We start from the raw sequence: 19,006 nt of genomic DNA on the forward strand, positions 1-19,006 counted from the left end.
GACTTCTGATCATAAAGTTTTACTGATTGTCTTGCACATAGACATTTTAACCTGCATGTTGTAATCTGTAGCCAGTGACTGTAACTTCTGTATTATATGTACTCTCCAACAATTTTGGTGTAAAGAGTACTCTTCCCTTTTCCTTCCCTCCCTCTTCCTTCTTCCTTCCTTTTCAAAGGCTGTCCTTTGAAAAGCCTGTTCCAGTAACTAACTTGTAACAGACTTCAGAACACTCCTAACTCTGTAGGTGTGTCTTCCCAGTTCAGTCCTCACAATTTGGCTTCCAATAAACGTTTATCAAATTATTTCTGCCTCAGCAGCCTTAGTTTCAGTAGACAAGGCTTAAAGCGGGTTCAGATAAAGCAAGCTAATAACACTTGACCCTTATCAACTTTTCTTCCTCTCAGACATGGGTCCTCAAGCCATCTTTTTTGAGTCCATAGCCAAAGTACATTTCTATGCAGTCACCATGGTTCTAGCCCTGATCTAGCTTTCAAAGAGTTTTCCTTGATTACTCCAAGCTGATTTTCTCTTCTCTGTTCAGTTTAAAACTGTTTCTATTCTTCTTCTTTAAAAAAAAAAAAAAAAAGCCTGGGCTCAGTGGCTCACGCCTGTAATCCCAGCACTTTGGGAAGCTGAGGCGGGTGGATCACGAGGTCAGGAGTTCAGGACCAGCCTGGACAACATGGCAAAATCCTGTCTCTACTAAAAATACAAAAATTACGGTGGCTCAAGCCTGTAATACCAGCACTTTGGGAGGCTGAGGCGGGTGGATCACGAGGTCAAGAGATCGAGACCATCCTGGTCGACATGGTGAAACCCCGTCTCTACTAAAAATACAAAAAATTAGCTGGGCATGGTGGCGCGTGCCTGTAATCCCAGCTACTAAGGAGGCTGAGGCAGGAGAATTGCCTGAATCCAGGAGGCGGAGGTTGCGGTGAGCGGAGATCGCGCCATTGCACTCCAGCCTGGGTAACAAGAGTGAAACTCCATCTCAAAAAAAACAAAAACAAAAACAAACAAACAAACAAAAAATACAAAAATTAACTGGGCGTGGTAGTGCATGCCTATAGTCTCAGCTACTTGGGAGGCTGAGAATCGCTTGAACTCAGAAGGCAGAGGTTATAATGAGCCAAGACTGCACCATTGCACTCCAGCCTGGGTGACAGAGTGAGATTCCATCTCAAAAAAAAGGCCAAGATACATTCATATACCATAAAAATCACCCTTCAAAAATATAAATTTGTGGCCGGGCGTGGTGGCTCACACCTATAGTCCCAGCACTTTGGGAGGCCGAGGCGGGTGGATCATTAGGTCAAGAGATCGAGACCATCCTGTTCAACAAGGTGAAACACCATCTCTACTAAAAATCTAAAAATTAGCTGGGCATGGTGGCACATGCCTGCAGTCCCAGCTACTCGGGAAGCTGAGGCAGGAGAATCGCTTGAACCCAGGAGGTGGAGGTTGAGGTGAGCTGAGATCGTGCCATTGCACTCTAGCCTGGGTAACAAGAGCAAAACTCTGTCTCAAAAAAAAAATAAATAAATAAAAATATACATTTGTGTTTTTTTGGTATAGTAACAGAGCTGTGCAACTATCGTCATTAATTTCAGAACATTTTCATCACCCAAAAAGAACTCCAGGCTGCTCTACCTATGGAGTAGCCCTTCTTCATTCCTTTACTTTCTTAATAGACTTGCTTTCACTTTACTCTATGGACTCTCCCCAAATTTTTTCTTGTGTAAGGTCCAAGAATCCTCTCTTAGGGTCTGGATCAGGACCCCTTTCCAGTATGGTGTTCCTGGTGAACCATGAAGGGACTAAACTGAGGAGACCCCCCAACCCAAAGGAGATAGACTGAAGCACCAATTGGCTGACTTTGAAATCAATAATTCCTTTGAGCTTTACGACTTTTAAAAATTGAGTAAAGTCTACTCCTGTGAACTAACTTTGGAGCATTTGTTTCTCCCTACCTGTTTTCTCCAGAATTGGAAACTAGATAATCTTTTGTCATAACTCAAGAGTTAAGAGTGGCCCTCGTCATACTGATGCTTTCTGACTCAGCTCCTCTCTACCCTGAATACAAGAGACCCTAGCAGGCAGAAATATAATTGCCCCTATTCAGCCTGAAAAAGTTACAGAAAATGGATCTTCATCCCTCTACAACCCTTAGCATTAAGGGTTCCTTTGTAAAAGGGAGGGGTGAAATTTGTCAGAGGTGTTTGAACTAGAGCAACTCTATCTTATACAGGGCTGGTTAAAATAAGACAGACCTACTGGGCTGCATTCCCAGGAGGTTAGGTATTCTAAGTCACAGGATGAGATAGGAGGTGTGAAGTAAAGAAGCCGGATAAAACAGCGTGAAGTAAAGAAGCCGGCCAAAACCCACCAGAACTAAGATGGTGAGGAGATTGACCTCTGGTCCTCCTCAGTGCTCATTATATGCTAATTGTAATGTATTAGCATGCTAAAAGACACTCCCACTGGCACAATTGACAGTTTACAGATCCCATGGCAACTTCCAGAAATTACCTTATATTATCTAAATGGGGGAGGAACCCTCAGTTCTGGGAATTGTCCACCGTTTTCCTGGAAAACTCATAAATAATAAGCCATCCCTTGTTTAGCATATAATCAAAAAGTAACTGTATTATCAGCAGAGCAGCCATTCCTTTATTCATTTACTTTCTTAATAAACTTCCTTTTACTTAAAAAAAAAAAAAAAAAAGAAACTCCGTATCCAGTAGCAGTCACTCTTCATTTTGCCATCCTCCCAAGCCCTGGCAACCACTAATCTTCTCTCTCTCTCTCTTTAAAGATAGAGAAGAGCTATCCCTATGTTGCCCAGGCTGGTGTTAAACTCCTGGCCTCAAGGGACTCTCCTACCTTTGACTCCTAAAGTGCTGGAATTATAGGTGTAAGCTACCAGGCCCAACTATTTCTCTTTATAGGCTTGCCTATTCTGGAGAGTTCATGTAAATGGAACCATTCAGTATGTGGTCCTCTGTGTCTGACTTCCACTTAGCACACCATTTTTTTTTTTGTTTGTTTGTTTGTTTTGGCAGGGTCTTTCTCTATCAGCCAGGCTGGAGTGAAGTAAGAGGCACGATTGCAGCTCCTTCTAGCCTCGAGCTCCTGGGCTCAAGTGATCCTCCTACCTCAGCCCTGCAAGAACCTGGGACTACACACATGTGATACCGTGCCTAGGTAATTTTAAAAATTTTTTGTAGACACAAGGTCTCACTATATGGCCCAGGCTTCAAACTTCTGCCCTCAAGCAGTCCTCCCTCCTCAGCCTCCCAAAGTTTTGGGATTACAGGCATGAGCCACTGCACCTGGCTCCTTTTAATCTTTTTAAGAATTCTGTCATTAAGAGTAGATTGTATTAAGAATGGAGTCCCTCTGTTATATTGTGAAAATTCCTCCCAATCACCAAAAGACTTCTTTGTCTCCCTCTTTCAAAGCTGATGCTGATGGGTTGTTGTGCCTAATAAACTCCTGTTTTGAGTCTGAGAGAGGTTTTAAACTTTTAGCTTATTTTCACAGGTTTCAAGCTCTAGACCATGAAGTCATTATTACTATGATGTCTTCCTTCCTTCCAAGAGAATGATTTTCCAGTCTACGTGCCACATTATAATATTAAAATTATTGGCTGGGCGCAGTGGCTCACGCTTGTAATCCCATCACTTTGGGAGGCTGAGGCAGGTGGATCACCTGAAGTCAGGAGTTCAAGACCAGCCTGGTCAACATGGTGAAACCCTATCTCTACTAAAAGTATAAAAATTGGCTGGCATGGTGGCAGGTGCCTATAGACCCAACTACTTAGGAGACTGAGGCAAGAAAATCACTTGAACCCAGGAGGCAGAGGTTGCAGTGAGCAGGGATGGTGCCACTGCACTCCAGCCTAGGTAACAGAGTGAGACTGTCTCAAAAAAAAAAAAAAATTATTTCACAGATTTTATATACACATATTTTTGTAAACACACAGAATATCTTTGAAAGGATATACAAGAAACTAGTATAAATGGTTGGGGATGGGGTAAAAGGTTCACTTTTTGGCCAGACGCAGTAGCTCATGCCTGTAATCCCAGCACTTTGGGAGGCCGAGGTGGGTGGATCACTTGAGGTCAGGAGTTTGAGGCCGCCTGGCCAACATGGTGAAACCCTGTCTCTAATAAAAACACAAAAATGAGCTGGGCATGGTATCGTACACCTGTAATCCCAGCTACTCAGGAGGCTGAGGCACGAGAATTGCTTGAACCCGGTGGGGGGGCACAGGTTGCAGTGGGCTGAGACTGTGCCACTGCAATCCAGCCTGAGTGACAGAGCGAGACTCCATCTAAAAAAAAAAGGCCGTGCTCTGTCGTTAGTGCGTGCGGTCGCAGGTGCGTCGCTCTCTGCTCCAGGTGTCCGGGTGTCGGCCGCGATAGCTGCGCTGGGATGAGCCAGGCTCCCGGTGGAAGCAAGGGAACCCTGCCGCAGCAGCCATGGCCAGTACCATGGTAGCAGTTGGACTGACCATTGCAGCTGCAGGATTTGCAGGCCGTTATGTTTTGCAAGCCATGAAGCATATGGAGCCTCAAGTAAAACAAGTTTTTCAAAGTCTACCAAAATCTGCCTTCAGTGGTGGCTATTACAGAGGTGGGTTTGAACCCAAAATGACAAAGTGGGAAGCAGCATTAATACTAGGTGTAAGCCCTACTGCCAATAAAGGGAAAATAAGAGATGCTCATCGACGAATTATGCTTTTAAATCATCCTGACAAAGGAGTATCTCCTTATATTGCAGCCAAAATCAATGAAGCTAAAGATCTACTAGAAGGTCAAGCTAAAAAATGAAATAAATGTATCATGAATTTTAAGTACTTATTACTTTATGTATATGAGTATTAACTTTTTATAATAAAATGCCTCAGAGTTAAAAAAAAAAAAGGCTCGGGGGATGCGGGAGGGTGTTGCAAAAACATGCGCCCCTTTCCTTCTCTCTTTTAAAAAAATGTAAAAAAAGACTCACTTTTAACTGTGTATTCTTTTGTAACTCATTAAAAGTAAATAAAAATAATAATTACTTCATAAATACCGAACGATAATAACCTTTGCTAGAAGTATGATGCTTGTTTTATTTATTTATTTATTTATTTTTGAGTTTCGCTCTTGTTACCCAGGCAATGGCTCGATCTCGGCTCACCGCAACCTCCGCTTCCTGGGTTCAAGCAATTCTCCCGCCTCAGCCTCCCGAGTAGCTGGGACTACAGGCGCGCGCCACCACGACCAGCTAATTTTTGTATTTTTAGTAGAGACGGTGTTTCACCTTGTTGACCAGGATGGTCTCGATCTCTTGACCTCGTGATCCACCTGCCTCAGCCTCCCAAAGTGCTGGGATTAGAGGCGTGAGCCACCGCGCACGCCCTGAGGCTTATTTTAAAGGGACATCTTGAGTCATAACACACTAATCTTCCAAAATGCACATATTTTCATTCCTCTGTAGCAGGACAAGCTGCAGAATCTCCCGGACACCAGAGTTAAAGAAGGAAGTGGCTTTTATTCGGTCGGGAGTATTGGCAGACTTGCCTCCAAAGAAATGAGCTCCCTGACAAAGAAAATCCTAGCCCTTTTAAAGGCTGATAATTCTAGAAAGTACATGTGAGAGGGTTGTGATGGACGAAGTAGGTTTGGGGTACCTGACCAGGTTGGGGTTTGAGCAAGATTAAGCAAGAACAATGGAGGGTGTTTCTCCATACTATGCCTTCAATCTTTAGATCCAGTGCGATTAAGGGTGGTGCCCGGTCTGCTAGCCTTTACTTTTTTCTAACACGGTTTACAACCTAGCCTAGAATGCAAGATGAACTTGCACTAGGGAGGGATTACTTAAATTCCTTAGCCTCTGTACAACTCTTCTTCCTTTTTTTTTTTTTTGAGAGTCTCACTCTGTCACCCAGGCTGGAGTGCAATGGCATGATCTCAGTTCACTGCAACCTCCACCTCCTGGGTTCAAGTGATTCTCCTGCCTCAGTCTCCCCAGTAGCTGGGATTATAAACCCTTGCTACCACGCCTAGCTAATTTTTGTATTTTTAGTAGATAAGGGGTTTCACCATGTTGGTCAGGCTGGTCTCGAACTCCTGAGCTTGTGATCCACCCGCCTCAGCCTCCCAAAGTGCTGGGATTGCAGGCATGAGCCACTGAGCCTGGCTGCCTCTGTACAATTCTTAAATGGCCTTTACTTTTAGTTAACTAGTACTTATGTTATGCTTATTATTTAAACTAGTCTGTTCATTTTATTTTCCTTTGACATTTAAGCCTTTGCTTCTGCTGTTCCCTCAGCTTGGATTGTCCACTCTTCCCTATACTCCCCATATCTCCCCAAAGTCTGACAATTTATGTAATTTTTCAATTTACTAAGCATTTTTAGATATACAATTGAGTTTTTGCTTTCCAAGCAAAGAAGACACACTAAGTATAAATATTTTCTTTCTTTCTTTCTTTTTTGATACGGAGTCCTGCTCTGTCACCAGGCTGGAGCGCATTGGCGCAATCTCGGCTCACTGCAACCTCTGCCTCCCGGGTTCAAGCGATTCTTCTGCCTCAGCCTACCGAGTAGTTGGGACTACAGGCATGTGCCACCATGCTCGGCTAATTTTTGTATTTTTAGTAGAGACAGGGTTTCACCGTGTTGGCCAAGATGGTCTCAATCTCTTGAGCTCGTGATCTGCCCACCTTGGCCTCACAAAATGCTGGGATTACAGGCGTGAGCCACCGTGCCCATCCTAAGTATAAATATTTTCATCCTCATATAACAAGAAAACTGAGGTTGGAAAAGTTCACAATTATTAAGTTTCAGAGCTAGAATTCTAACATAATTCTCACAGGTCCAGTGTTCCTTCTACTTTTTTAAGCTACGAAATTCTATACATTTAATTAGGCAACTGGACGAAAATATACACAAAAGAGTGTTTACTACAGTGTTATTTACAATATCCACAAATTGTAAATAACCTATGTGTTAAAAAATTGAGGATCAAGTTATGGCACACTCATACAACAACCGTTGTGTAAAGACAGGTGCTGTGGCATGTACCTGTAGTCCCAGTTAGAAAGCAGAGGTAGGAGGCCCCCTTTGAGCCCAGGAGTTTGAGGGTACAGGGAGCTACGATGGCACCACTGCACTCCAGGCTGGGTGACAGAGCCAGACCCCGTCACAAAAAAAGAAAGGAAAGAAAAGACAGAGGAAAGAGAGAGAGAAGGAAAGAGACAAAGAAAGAGAAAGAAAGAGCATCATACTAAAATCAAGAGGAGACCTAAGATGAGGAGACCTAAAACCTAAGATGCTTAGGTCTCCTAAGCATATAAACCCATCTTCCCCTTGACTTCCACATTTCATTTCAATAGGAGAAGTAAAGGCTGGCAAACCGGTGCCACCTTAATCACCCTCCTATAAATCTCAGGCATGGTATGGAGGAATCTTTCAGGAAGGCATTGTTTTTACTTAAACAGGATCAAATCCCCACCCCAGGCCTACTCCATGGACCAAGACCCTTTCACATGTAATTTCTAACGTTGTAAACCCAAGACCCTTTCACGCATAATCTCTAGAGTTGTAAAGCTTTATAAGGGCAGGGTTTTTCTTTGTTAGATGAGCTTGGCTGTGAGGCAGCTATGCTGCCTTGCTCCCGGTCGGTCGAATAAATCACCCCTTCCTTTCCAGTTCTGAGAGCCGTTCCTGCTTTAAAAAGATTTATATAGGCCAGGCGTGGTGACTCACACCTGTAATGCACTTTGGGAGGCCAAGGCAGGTGGATCACGAGGTCAGGAGTTCAAGACCAGACTGGCCAACATGGTGAAACCCTGTCTCTACATTAAAAAAATAAAATAAAATAAAAAACATTTATACATTACTACTAATAATAGATTAAATGCACTTTTTTTTTTTGAGATGGAGTCTCACTGTTGCCTAGCCTGGAGTGCAGTGGTGCAATCTCGGCTCACTGCAACCTCTGCCTCCTGGGTTCAAGCGATTCTCTTGCCTCAGCCTCCCGAGTGGGTGCGCCCCACCACACCCAACTAATTTTTTGTATTTTTAGTAGAAACAGGGTTTCACCATATTAGCCAGGCTGGTCTAGAACCCTTGACCTAGTGATCTGCCCACCTTGGCCTCCCAAAGTTCTGAGATTACAGGCGTGAGTCACCGTGCCCAAACTAAATGCACTTCAAATTCTTACCATGTGCTGAATATTGGGCTACATTTATTTTACATGTATTATCTTATTTAATCCTTACAGTAACCAATCTGCCCAAAGCCTTGCTGTTAATAATGCCGCAGAACCTGACAGGTATTAAAATGCAGAGCTCACGATCTTAACCACTAGATCACGCTATCATTAAGTACGAAGACCGTTTCTTTCATAATCAGAAACATCTATGGGATACTTTAAGAAAATTCTGTTCAAACTTCTCTTGCCCAGGTCTCTGTATTTCCGTAACAAACTGTACCTCTTACAGTACTTGCTTGGGTTCATTTATACACCTCTAACAGATCCTATGCTCCTGCAGGCCTTAAATGTAAGCCCACTTTCTATTTTTCATAGGTCCTGGTGCAGTGCTTTTTACTGTGCAGGCGCTCATTACTTGTTAAACTGCATGTGCCTTTAACTTGGCTTGGGGGACGTTGAATAGAAGATCAGCGCTCACACAGTATTAAGAATTTCTTTCCAAGAAATGTACTCGCGTCAACACAAGGTCTCTCTGTCCATGATCCCCCCAAAACCATGGTTTCTTTGCTTTCACCTTGATCCCCTCTGCCCTGCCAGTCCTCCCCACCAGCGGGGCCGGGAGCCTAGCGACTCCCTAGGTCGCAGGTCCCCACCCTTGCGTGACCGAGCGGCCTCCGCGGCCGACGGCAGCCCACTCCCGCCTTTGCTCTCAGGCACTTAGCAAGGAGGCGGCCGTGGCTGGTCTCCGCTAGGTCTCCGCCGCCGCGGACGCCCGTAGCCACCCGCCCGCCGGAAGCCGACATCTCGGGTCCGGGCAGGAGCGGTTTGCGCGGCGAGGAGCAGAGCGGCAGGAACTCAGAGAGCTGCTCCGCATGGGAGCCGCTGCCCGTACTCAAGATGGCGGTTCCGGGCGGGCGTGGCCAGTGACTGGGAGGCGAGGCGGCGAGTGACTATGGCGGCTGTCGACCAGCGGAGTCTGGAGGACGAAGAGGAGGAGGAGGTAGTAAGCGCTACGCCGAAAGCCTGCACCGCGGTGGCGGTGATGCCTGTGCCGGCTGTGTGTGGGGAAGGGAGTCGGGGCGCTGCCGGCGGGAGGGAGGCCCCTTCGCGCCTCAGTGGCTTCTTGCTCCTGGGCGCGGGGAACCGGGCAGCGTGGGACCCCAGCCCTAATCGTCACCCCCTACTTAGAATGGGAAGTACTGGGAAGTTACCTTAGGTAGCGTCGCTTCCTCTTGTTGAAAACACGGTCCGGTTTTCACGAAGAGGGGATTTTTGGCTTCTTTTGCTAATTGCCTCCTCCTGCCCGCTCGCGTGCTACCATGTTAACCCCTCTTTCTTTCACCAGGAGCAGTTGGTTCTGGTGGAGTTATCAGGAATCATTGATTCAGACTTTCTTTCAAAATGTGAAAACAAATGTAAGATTTTGGTGAGTTTTCTAGACTTGGGGGATTGTTCCAGAGTTTCTTTAATGAATGGTAAAATACCTTTCCACAAGTATTGATACATTTATCTCACCTTACAAAGCAGTGAACTCTAAGAATAAGACGTACACTAAGTATAATAATTAATTCATATATAATTAAGTATAATGTAGAAGTCCAGGGGGGACTATGGGAGCAGATAGGAGAAAATGTCTAACTTTGCTTGCCTGTCTCAATGTGTGGCTGAAGAGAAACTTAAAGATTTGGAGGAGTTAACATTTTGGTATGGAACAGTATGTGTATTCCTGTCATCTCAGCGCTTTGGGAGGCCGAGGTGGGAGGATCACTTGAGCCAGGAGTTGGAGACCAGCCTGGCCAACATAGCGAGACCCCCCTCTCTACAATAATAATAAAAAATTAGCTGGGCATAGTGGCATGTGCCTGTGGTCCCTGCTGCTCAGGAGGCTGAGGTGGGAGGACTGCCCAAACCCTCGTGGTCAAGGCTGCAGTGAGCCATGACATGCCACTGCATTACAGCCTGGGCAACAGAGCAACACACTATCTCAAAAAATAGAGAGATGATGCATACATTAGATAGACTCTTTGCACTAATGTTGACAAAACTTCCTCTGTTCTTAGCTTACTCTTGAAGAGGATGTTGACTGAAATAGACCTTGTTACTTTACTATGAATTAAGGAGTCTTCAGGTTGCAGCTGCTATGATCAGAGCAGTTATAATTTATCCCGTACTTGGTAGGAGGAGATACTCTAGAGGTTCCCCAATTTTGGAGATTAGTTTCCTTGGTAGCAAGGTTACAATGTTGAAGTCTTTTTCTAATTATGTTTTTTAATGATCTTTTATTCTGTTGTAGGGCATTGACACTGAGAGGCCCATTTTGCAAGTGGACAGTTGTGTCTTTGCTGGGGAGTATGAAGGTAGGAGGATGTCAGATTGGTGGAACTCCTGTTATGGGCCTTTCAGAGATGGTAGCTCTTCTCAACAATTTGCCTTCATATTTTTCTGCAGACACTCTTGGGACCTGTGTTATATTTGAAGAAAATGTTGAACATGGTAAGTGATTGCTAGCCAGCCCTTTTTAATATGAACTATTTCAATCATACTTAAATACAATAAACATTAAATATCTCATGTATCCGTTGTCTAGCTATAGCATGTCCTACTATTTTGCCAAACTTGACTCAGATTATAGTTAAAAAAAAACATTCCAGGCTGGGTGAGTGAGCTCAATCCTATAATCCCAGCACTTTGGGAGGCTGAGGCAGGCAGATCACTTGAGGCCAGGAGTTCAAGACCAGCCTGGCCAACATGGCAAAACCCCATTTCTACTAAAAATACAAAAATTAGATGGGTATTGTGGTGTTTGCCTGTAGCCCTAGCTACTCGGGAGACTGAGGTATAGGAATTGCTTGAACCCGGGAGGTGGAGGTTGCAGTTAGCCAAGATCACACCAGTACATTCCAACCTGGGCAAGAGAGCTAGACTGTGTCTCAAAAACAAACAAACCCCATTCCAGATATATTTGAAGTCCTTCTGTATCCCTTTCCAAACTTATTTCTTTCCCTCTGTCTTCAGAGATGATCACTCTCCTGAATTTATCTTTTTTCTTTTTTTGAGACGGAGTCTCGCTCTGTTGCCCGGGCTAGGGTGCAGTGGCACAATCTTGGCTCACTACAACCTCTGCCTCCCAAGTTAAGGCAATTTTCCTAACTCAGCCTTCCCCAAGTAGCTGTGATTACAGGTGCCTGCCACCATGCCTGGCTAATTTTTATATTTTTGGTAGAGACAGGGTTTTACCATGTTGGCCAGGCTGGTCCCAAACTCCTGACCTCAAGCAATTCACCCACCTTGGCCTCTCAAAGTGCTGGGATTATAGGTGTGAGCCACCACTCCTGGCCAAGGAATAAAAAAAGGGCTACTTCATAGGCAGAGCAGCCTACTTTCTAAAGTGTGGTATCAGTTTATACTCACAGTAGCAATATATGGAAGTTGGTGCTTCATATCCTTGGCACAAGGGCCTCATCCTCCCTCCTGCCTAGGCATACAGTTTTCTGAAAGTTTCAACTCCAGGCAGCAGGTTGGCAGCAATTTATTTTTTCAGCCTTTCATGACTGAGAATGTTCCTACTCCATACTTTGGCTACAAGTAGTAAGTCTGACTTTAGTCCTTCATTTTGAGTGGTAGAATTTTAGATCCCAATACCCTATGGGGTACAATTCCTGGCCCCAATTTCCCACTTGAGGGATGAAGCCTGTTAGACCTACACGTAAATCCCACTCATAAATCTGTTTCTGTACCATGGAGATGTTTGTTACTTTTGAATCCAGTAGTGCTTTCAACTGTTTATATATATATACTTTTTTTTTTTTTTTGAGATGGAATTTTGGTCTTGTTGCCCAGGCTGGAGTACAGTGGTGCGATCTTGGCTCACTGCAACCTCTGCCTCCCAGGTTGAAGCGACTCTCCTGCCTCAGCCTGGTGAGTAGCTGAAATTATAGGCATATGCCACCACACCCAGCTAATTTTGTATTTTTAGTAGAGATGGGGTTTTTCCATGTTGGTCAGGCTGGTCTTGAACTCCCGACCTCAGGTGATCCGCCCACCTCAGCCTTCCAAAGTGCTGGCATTACAGGCATGAGACACCATGTAATGGTGTCTGTTAATGTATTTTATCTGTCATTTTTCTGTGCTTGGAGCAGAAGGCATTAGTTATACCTTGAATTTACTACACTATCTTGACAGGAAGTAGTTTAGTCTGACTCCCTGGAATTACTAAGGCTTCATCATTGTTTTATTTGATGTCGTAAGCAGTATACTAATGGAGTTCATTTCCGTTCTAGCTGATACAGAAGGCAGTAATAAAACAGTGCTAAAATATAAATGCCATACCATGAAGAAGCTCAGCATGACAAGAACTCTTCTGACAGAGAAGAAGGAAGGAGAAGAAAACATAGGTTAGTTTCATATTCTCTGAAAATAGGCGATCCAGTATTATCTTTAACAATGATACACTGATGCCAGGACAGTCCTTGTACTTTGCAGTAATAACTATACCTAATGTTTTCTTTTTTTTAAGACAGAATCTTGCTCTGTTGCCCAGGCTGGAGTGCACTGGGACACTCAGCTCACTGCAACCTCCTCCTGAGCAGCTGGGATTACAGGCACCCTCCATCATGCCCAGCTATTTTTTTTCAGCAACTGCATCTGCAATAATTTAATATTTTTTAGTAGAGATGGGGTTTCACTGTGTTGGCCAGGCTGGTCTCAAACTCCTGACCTCAAGTGATCCACCTACCTCAGCCTACAGAGTGCTGGGATTATAGGTGTGAGCCACTGTGGCTGGCCTTATAATTATGTTTAATATATTAAAATTGAGGGTTCTCCATGTGAAGTACCAAGCGTAGAGTTAAAATTCAGTTGAACTTAGATAAAATTGAGGGCACTGGGGACGTAGAAATCTTCATCTCCTTTGCATTGGAAAGAACTGAGGAGTTTTCAAAGAAGCTTGATATCTAAGCCCTTGGGAATTCAGCAGTTCTTCTGCTGTCTCACTCTCTTCCTTCCCCATCCCCCTCTTTAATTAAAAATTTCCTTGTATCTTTTTGTAGTTCATAAGTGTGGTGATGTGTTTACACTTATTTATAAGATGTGCCTCCCTCAAACCTTGTTATGATGTCAGCATATTACCTGTCTGACGTGTGGGGGGAAAAACTTCCTTGTAAGTGAAGTGAATATGATCACAATAGTTTGAATTCCCAAGTTGAAATCCCCTGGAAACTTTTTGCAGCTGCAATAGCCTTCCCCAAAAAAGGCTCACAGCTGGAAAAAGCTTTTTTTTTTTTGAGACAGTCTTGCTCTGTTGCCCAGTCTGGAGTACAGTGGAGCCATCTCAGCTCACTGCAACCTCCCACTCTGGGTGCAAGTGATTCTCCTGGCTCAGCCTCTGGAGTAGCTGAGATTATAGGCATGCACCACTATGCCCAGCTAATTTTTGTATTTTTGTTAGAGACAGGGTTTCACTATGTTGGCCATGCTGGTCTTGAACTCCTGACCTCAGATGATCCACCCACCTCGACCTCCCAAAGTGCTAGGATTACAGGCGTGAGCCACCACCCCTGGCCAAAAGCTGGCTTTAAATGTAGGAAAGACTTTAGGACCACAGTTGTGTTAGTCCTAAGTCTAGTTCTTTTTAAAATTTTTTATCTTATTTTTTTGAGATAGGGTCTCACCCCGTTACCCAGGCTGGAGTGTCGGGGCCTGATGTCATCTCAATGTGACCTCTGCCCTTCATCCCCCCACCTCAGCCTCCCCAGCAGCTGGGACCACAGGCGCGTTCCACCATGCCTGGCTATTTCTTTGTTTTTGGTTGTTGTTTTTTGTTTTTTTTGAGATGTTTTGTTCTTGTTGCCCAGGCTGGAGTGTAATGGCACAGTCTTGGCCCACTGAAACCTCTGCTTCCCGGGTTGAAGCGATTGTCCTACCTCAGCCTTCCTAGTAGCTGGGATTACAGGCATGCGCCACTATGCCCGGCTAATTTTGTATTTTTAGTAGAGACAGGGTTACTCCATGTTGGTCAGGCTGGTCTCAAACTCCCAACCTCAGATGATCTGCCTGCCTCGGCCTCCTAAAGTGTGAGCCCTGCACCTGGCCTTTTTTAAAAAATAGAGACAGAATACTATGTTGCCCAGCTGGTCTCCAACTCCTGGGCTTAAGCAATCCTTCTACCTCAGCCTCCCTAAGTGTTGGGATTACAGGCATGAGCCACTTCACCTGGACTTTTAGTCCAGTTCTCAGTTCTTTTTCTTTCTTTTCTTTTTTTTAATAGACATGGGGTTTCACCATGTTGGCCAGGCTGGTCTTGAACTCCTGACCTCAGGTGATCTACCTGCCTCGGCCTCCCAAAGTGCTGGAATTACAGGTGTAAGCCACTGTGCCTGGCCTGAGTCTAGTTCTTAATTTGCATCCACTTATTCTTCTTCACTCGCTGGTCACCACATACTCAAGACTTTTAGACTAGTGCTTTTTGCACCTGAAGCAGACCCATGGTTGTGGAGCTGAACAAATAATCATTTGATGGTTTAAAGGTTCACTGCTCAACAACATATTTGAAATTCTAGTAAATAAGATTTTCATGGTAAGTATAGCTTAACAATGAATAAACATTTAAAGGTACATTAATCTTATAAAATTAGTTACATGACCTATATACAACTATATAATAAAACTTTGTTCTTACCATGTGTATCCCCAAACTATGCCCTCTTTTAGGAACCTTGTAATAATTGTAAGAAGAAAGAAGTACTAGGTTCTAGAATAAACCTGAAAGGCTAACATGTATCACAAGCTTAGGTATTGTTGAGATATTCTTATTAAAGGAAGTTATGAGTTTCCTCCTCCGAGTTTTTAAAAATCTGATAGATCTTTGGGAATGTTTGGGTGTTTTGCTTAGTCAAAAAGTGAGCAACCAACAATTCAAGTCTGCATTAGTTATCTACTGCTGCATAACCAATTACCCCAAATGTAACATCTTTAAATGACAACAAAAAAAAAACCAGTATCTTACAGTTTCTTTGAATCAGGAATTTGGGAACAGTTTAGTTAGGTGGTTCCGGCTCTAGGTCTCTGATGAAGTTGAAGTCAAAATGTTATTTGGGCTGCAGTCATCTGAAGGCTTGAGTAATGCTGAAAATCTGATTATAAAATGGCTTATTCATATGGCTTAGGCTTATAAATTTGTTTTGCTTGTTGGCAGGTGGCTTCAGTTCCTCCTCGTAGGACTGTTGTCCTCCTCACAGGACTGTTCGAATGTCCTCCTGATATGGCAGTTGGCTTCTCTGAGATAAAGTATTCCATGAAAACAAGGTAGAAGCCACAATGTCTTTTATGAACTAGACTTAGAAGTTCTTGGCCACAGTCTTGGCCAGGCGCAGTGCCTCATGTGTGTAATCCCAGCACTTTCGGAGGCCGAGGTGGGTAGATCACCTGAGGTCAGGAGTTCAAGACTAGCCTGACCAACATGGTGAAACCATGTCTTTACTAAAAAATACAAAAAAATTAGCAGGGCATGGTTGTGGGCACCTGTAATTGCAGCTACTCGGGAAGCTGAGGAAGGAGAATTGCTTGAACCCAGGAGATAGAGGCTGCAGTGAACTGAGATCATACCATTGCACTCCACCCTGGGCGACAAGAGCAGAAAACTCTGTCTCAACAACAACAACAACAACAACAACAACAACAAGTCACAGTTTTGGTTGGGCACAGTGGCTCTCGCCTGTAATCCCAGCACTTTGGGAGACTAAGGCGGGCAAATCACTTGAGGTTAGGAATTCCAGACCAGCCTGGCCAACACGGTGAGACCCTGTCTCTACTAAAAATACAAAAAATTAGCCGGGTGTGGTGGCAGGCACCTGTAATCCCAGCTGCTTGAGAGGCTGTGGTGGGAGAATTGCTTGGACCTGGGAGGCAGAGGTTGCAGTGAGCTGAGATTGCGCCACTGCACTCCAGCCTGGGAGACACAGCAAGACTCTGTCTCAAAAAAAAAAAGTTGTGGGAAAGTACTAAATTTCTTTAAAGGCATGAGATGGCAGAAAGTGCTCAAATTGTTTCTCAGAATGAGCTGAGAACTGAACTCTGGAAAAAGGCATGGAATAGTCATAGAAGTTGGTAACTTGTAGTGATTTTGGTGGTACCTACCCAATAGGCGTTCCAAGGTCTCCAGATGAGATGGAAATTATATTTTATCAGTGGTTACAGATACCATGTTCCTTGGTGTATGTTGGGCTTTCAGTTTGACATGTATTCATAGGATAGAAATTTAAATTAAAGAAGAATATACTTTACTAACATTTTTTTTTAATGTGTCTTTTTTGGTTTATTCCTCACCCCTCAAAATTAGGTGGGGTGGAATGGCTGCAAATAAAGGATAATGATTTCTCCTACCGACCCAACATGATCTGTAGCTTTCTACATGAGAATGAAGACGAAGAAGTGGTAGCTTCAGCCCCAGATAAACCTTTGGAATTGGAAGAGGAAGAGATTCAAATGAAAGACAGTTCAAACCTGAGTTGTGAGCAGGAGAAACCACTGCACTTGGAAATAGAAGATTCTGGTACTCTTATTGATATACCTTCTGAGACAGAAGGTTCTATTTTTATGGAAACTCAAATCCTGCCTTAGAAATCAGTCCTAGATAAAACGTTTCTCATAATAACTTGTCAAGTACTTTTTAGAGTTCTTACATAAAAATAATTGCTGTGTAGCTTTCAGTCTTTTAATATTTTATTGCATTTTATTGGCTATACACACATATCCAGTCATAACACAACTTATTTTACCAGAACCATTTGGGACCAGACATGAACTGGATTTTTAAAATACAGTTTAGGCCGGGAGCAGTGGCTCACACCTGTAATCTCAGCACTTTGGGAGGCCAAGGTGGGAGGATCACTTGAGCCTAGGAGTTTGAGACCCACCTGGGTAACATAGGGAGGCATACAAAATATATATTTTTTTTTTTGAGAGACAGAGTCTCACTTTGTCACCAGGCTGGAGTGCAATGGCGTGATCTCGGGTCACTACAACCTCTACCTCCCAGGTTCAAGTGATTCTCCTGCTTCAGCCTCCTGAGTAGCTGGGATTACAGACATGCACCACCGCATCCAGTTAATTTTGTATTTTCTGTAGAGATGGAGATGGGCTTTCTCCATGTTGGTCAGGCTGGTCTTGAATTCCTGACCTCAGGTGATCCGTCCACCTTGGCCCCTCAAAGTGCTGGAATTGGAGGTGGGAGCCACTATGCCCAGCAAAATGAAATATTTTTAAATTACTTTAGGGACCCTTCTGAGTCCTTTAATTCAAGGTTTTATTAAGGTAAGTATATAAGTTTTCCTTTGATGCTGTTACAAATACTACTACAAACTCAGTAACTTAACACAGATGTATCATCTTGCAGTTTTGTAGGTCAGAGAGGTGACGTGATTTTTACCTGGGCTAAATTCAGGGTGCTGGCAGGAATGCCTTCCTTTATGAAGGTTTTGGGGCAGGGGGCAAATCCATTTCCTTGTTTATTTAGTTGTTGGCAGTTGAAGGATCAAAGTCTCCTTTTCTTGCTGTTAGCTGAGGGTCATTTCTATCTGCTGCAGGCTGCTTTCATTCCCTGGCTCATGGTCCCCTTTTCTTCAGAGCCTACAATAGTGGGTAGAGTCCCTCTTCCATTTTGAATCGTTCCTGTTACTTCTTCCGTCATCCCTCTCTCTGACTTAACCCTTCTGTCTTCTATATTTACTGTTAAATGTCTATTTGATTACTCTGGACCCTCTTGGATAATCTCCCTATTTTACAGTCTGTAATTTTTTTTTTTTTGAGATAGGGTCTCGCTCTGACACCCAGGCTGGAGTGCAGTGGCGTGACCACAGTTTACTGCAGTCTTACACTCTCAGGCTCAAGCAGTCCTCCCATCTCGGCCTCCTGAGTAGGTGGGACTACAGGAATGCACCACCATGCCTGGCTGGGTTTTTTTGAGATAAAGTGTTGCTGTTGGTGCCCAGGCTGGAGTGCAGCGGTACAATCTTGGCTCACCACAACCTCTGCCTCCTGAGTTCGAATAGCTGGAATTATAGGCATGTGCCACCATGCCCAGCTAATTTTGTATTTTTAGTAGAGTCAAGGTTTCTCCATGTTGGTCATACTGATCTCAAACTTCCTACCTCAGGTGATCTGCTTGTCCTGGCCTCCCAAAGTGGTGGGATTACAGGCATGAGCCACCACACCTGGCCACCTGGCTGTTTTTAAAAAATTTTTTTGAGAGATAGGGTCTCATTCTGTGGCCCAGGCTGATCCTGAACTCCTGGGCTTTAGTGATTCTCCTGTCTTGGCCTCTCAACGTGCTGGGATTAAAGGTGTGAACCACGGCGCCCTGACAAAGGAGTCTAACATTAATTCCATCTGCAAAGTCTCTTTTGCTAGGTCATTTAACATACACAGGCATAATACCAGGGATTAGGGCATGGAAATCTTTGTTGCCTGTTTTTAGTCTACCACAATAAGTATTTAATCTAGGAACAGAAAAAGAATTTTGAAGTGCTTAAGGATAAAGGAACAATTCCAAATATTCCAGGTGTAATTTTGCCCCTTTCCCATTCGAAAGTGGATTGGAATTCAGCTGTACTAGTCATTTTACTATGGCAGTAAACTAAATCTGTGCTAGTTTATGTTTTTTAAGTAAATTATTCACACCCTTTGATACTTTCTTACAGGTTGAGCTGTGTAAATTGCCAATATTTGATTGTTTCTGACTACAAAGAAAACAGGAATTTCCTATAGTTTAACCTACTGCTAGTAAGTTAAGACATACCTGACAT

General features: G+C 43.9%; 1 protein-coding gene, 1 non-coding gene and 1 pseudogene across 3 annotated transcripts; all 3 read left to right on the forward strand.

Annotated features, from left to right (window-relative positions):
- The first annotated feature begins 4,351 nt into the window (after positions 1-4,351).
- LOC100415088 (DnaJ (Hsp40) homolog, subfamily C, member 19 pseudogene) lies at positions 4,352-4,931 on the forward strand (annotated as a pseudogene).
- A 4,201-nt stretch (positions 4,932-9,132) lies between these two features.
- Positions 9,133-16,905, forward strand: GTF3C6 (general transcription factor IIIC subunit 6). 2 transcript variants are annotated; one of them, XM_054254337.2, is made up of 7 exons: positions 9,133-9,207; positions 9,553-9,622; positions 10,501-10,564; positions 10,656-10,700; positions 12,023-12,125; positions 12,488-12,601; positions 16,543-16,905. In XM_054254337.2, coding segments are annotated over exons 2-7 (609 nt in total). In that variant the 5' UTR covers positions 9,133-9,207; positions 9,553-9,620; the 3' UTR covers positions 16,824-16,905. The 2 variants fall into 2 exon arrangements, with proteins under 2 accessions (XP_054110312.1, XP_002747047.1); XM_002747001.7 differs by lacking the exon at positions 12,023-12,125 and having other exon boundaries at positions 9,553-9,633.
- On the forward strand, positions 13,244-13,344 carry LOC118153392 (small nucleolar RNA U13). The gene has a single exon (XR_004742630.1). It is a non-coding gene; the product is annotated as a small nucleolar RNA U13 (small nucleolar RNA).
- Positions 16,906-19,006: the final 2,101 nt, after the last annotated feature.

The sequence above is a fragment of the Callithrix jacchus genome, chromosome 4, assembly GCF_049354715.1.
Source record: "Callithrix jacchus isolate 240 chromosome 4, calJac240_pri, whole genome shotgun sequence".
Taxonomy (NCBI): domain Eukaryota; kingdom Metazoa; phylum Chordata; class Mammalia; order Primates; family Cebidae; genus Callithrix; species Callithrix jacchus.

Excerpts from the sequence above, each read along its gene's own strand:
- GTF3C6 (XM_002747001.7), top strand. The coding sequence starts at position 9,160 with ATGGCGGCTGTCGACCAGCGGAGTCTGGAGGACGAAGAGGAGGAGGAG. Across the intron at positions 10,701-12,487 it reads TGAAGAAAATGTTGAACATG|CTGATACAGAAGGCAGTAAT; the intron begins GTAAGTGATTGC and ends TTTCCGTTCTAG. Across the intron at positions 12,602-16,542 it reads GGAAGGAGAAGAAAACATAG|GTGGGGTGGAATGGCTGCAA; the intron begins GTTAGTTTCATA and ends CCTCAAAATTAG.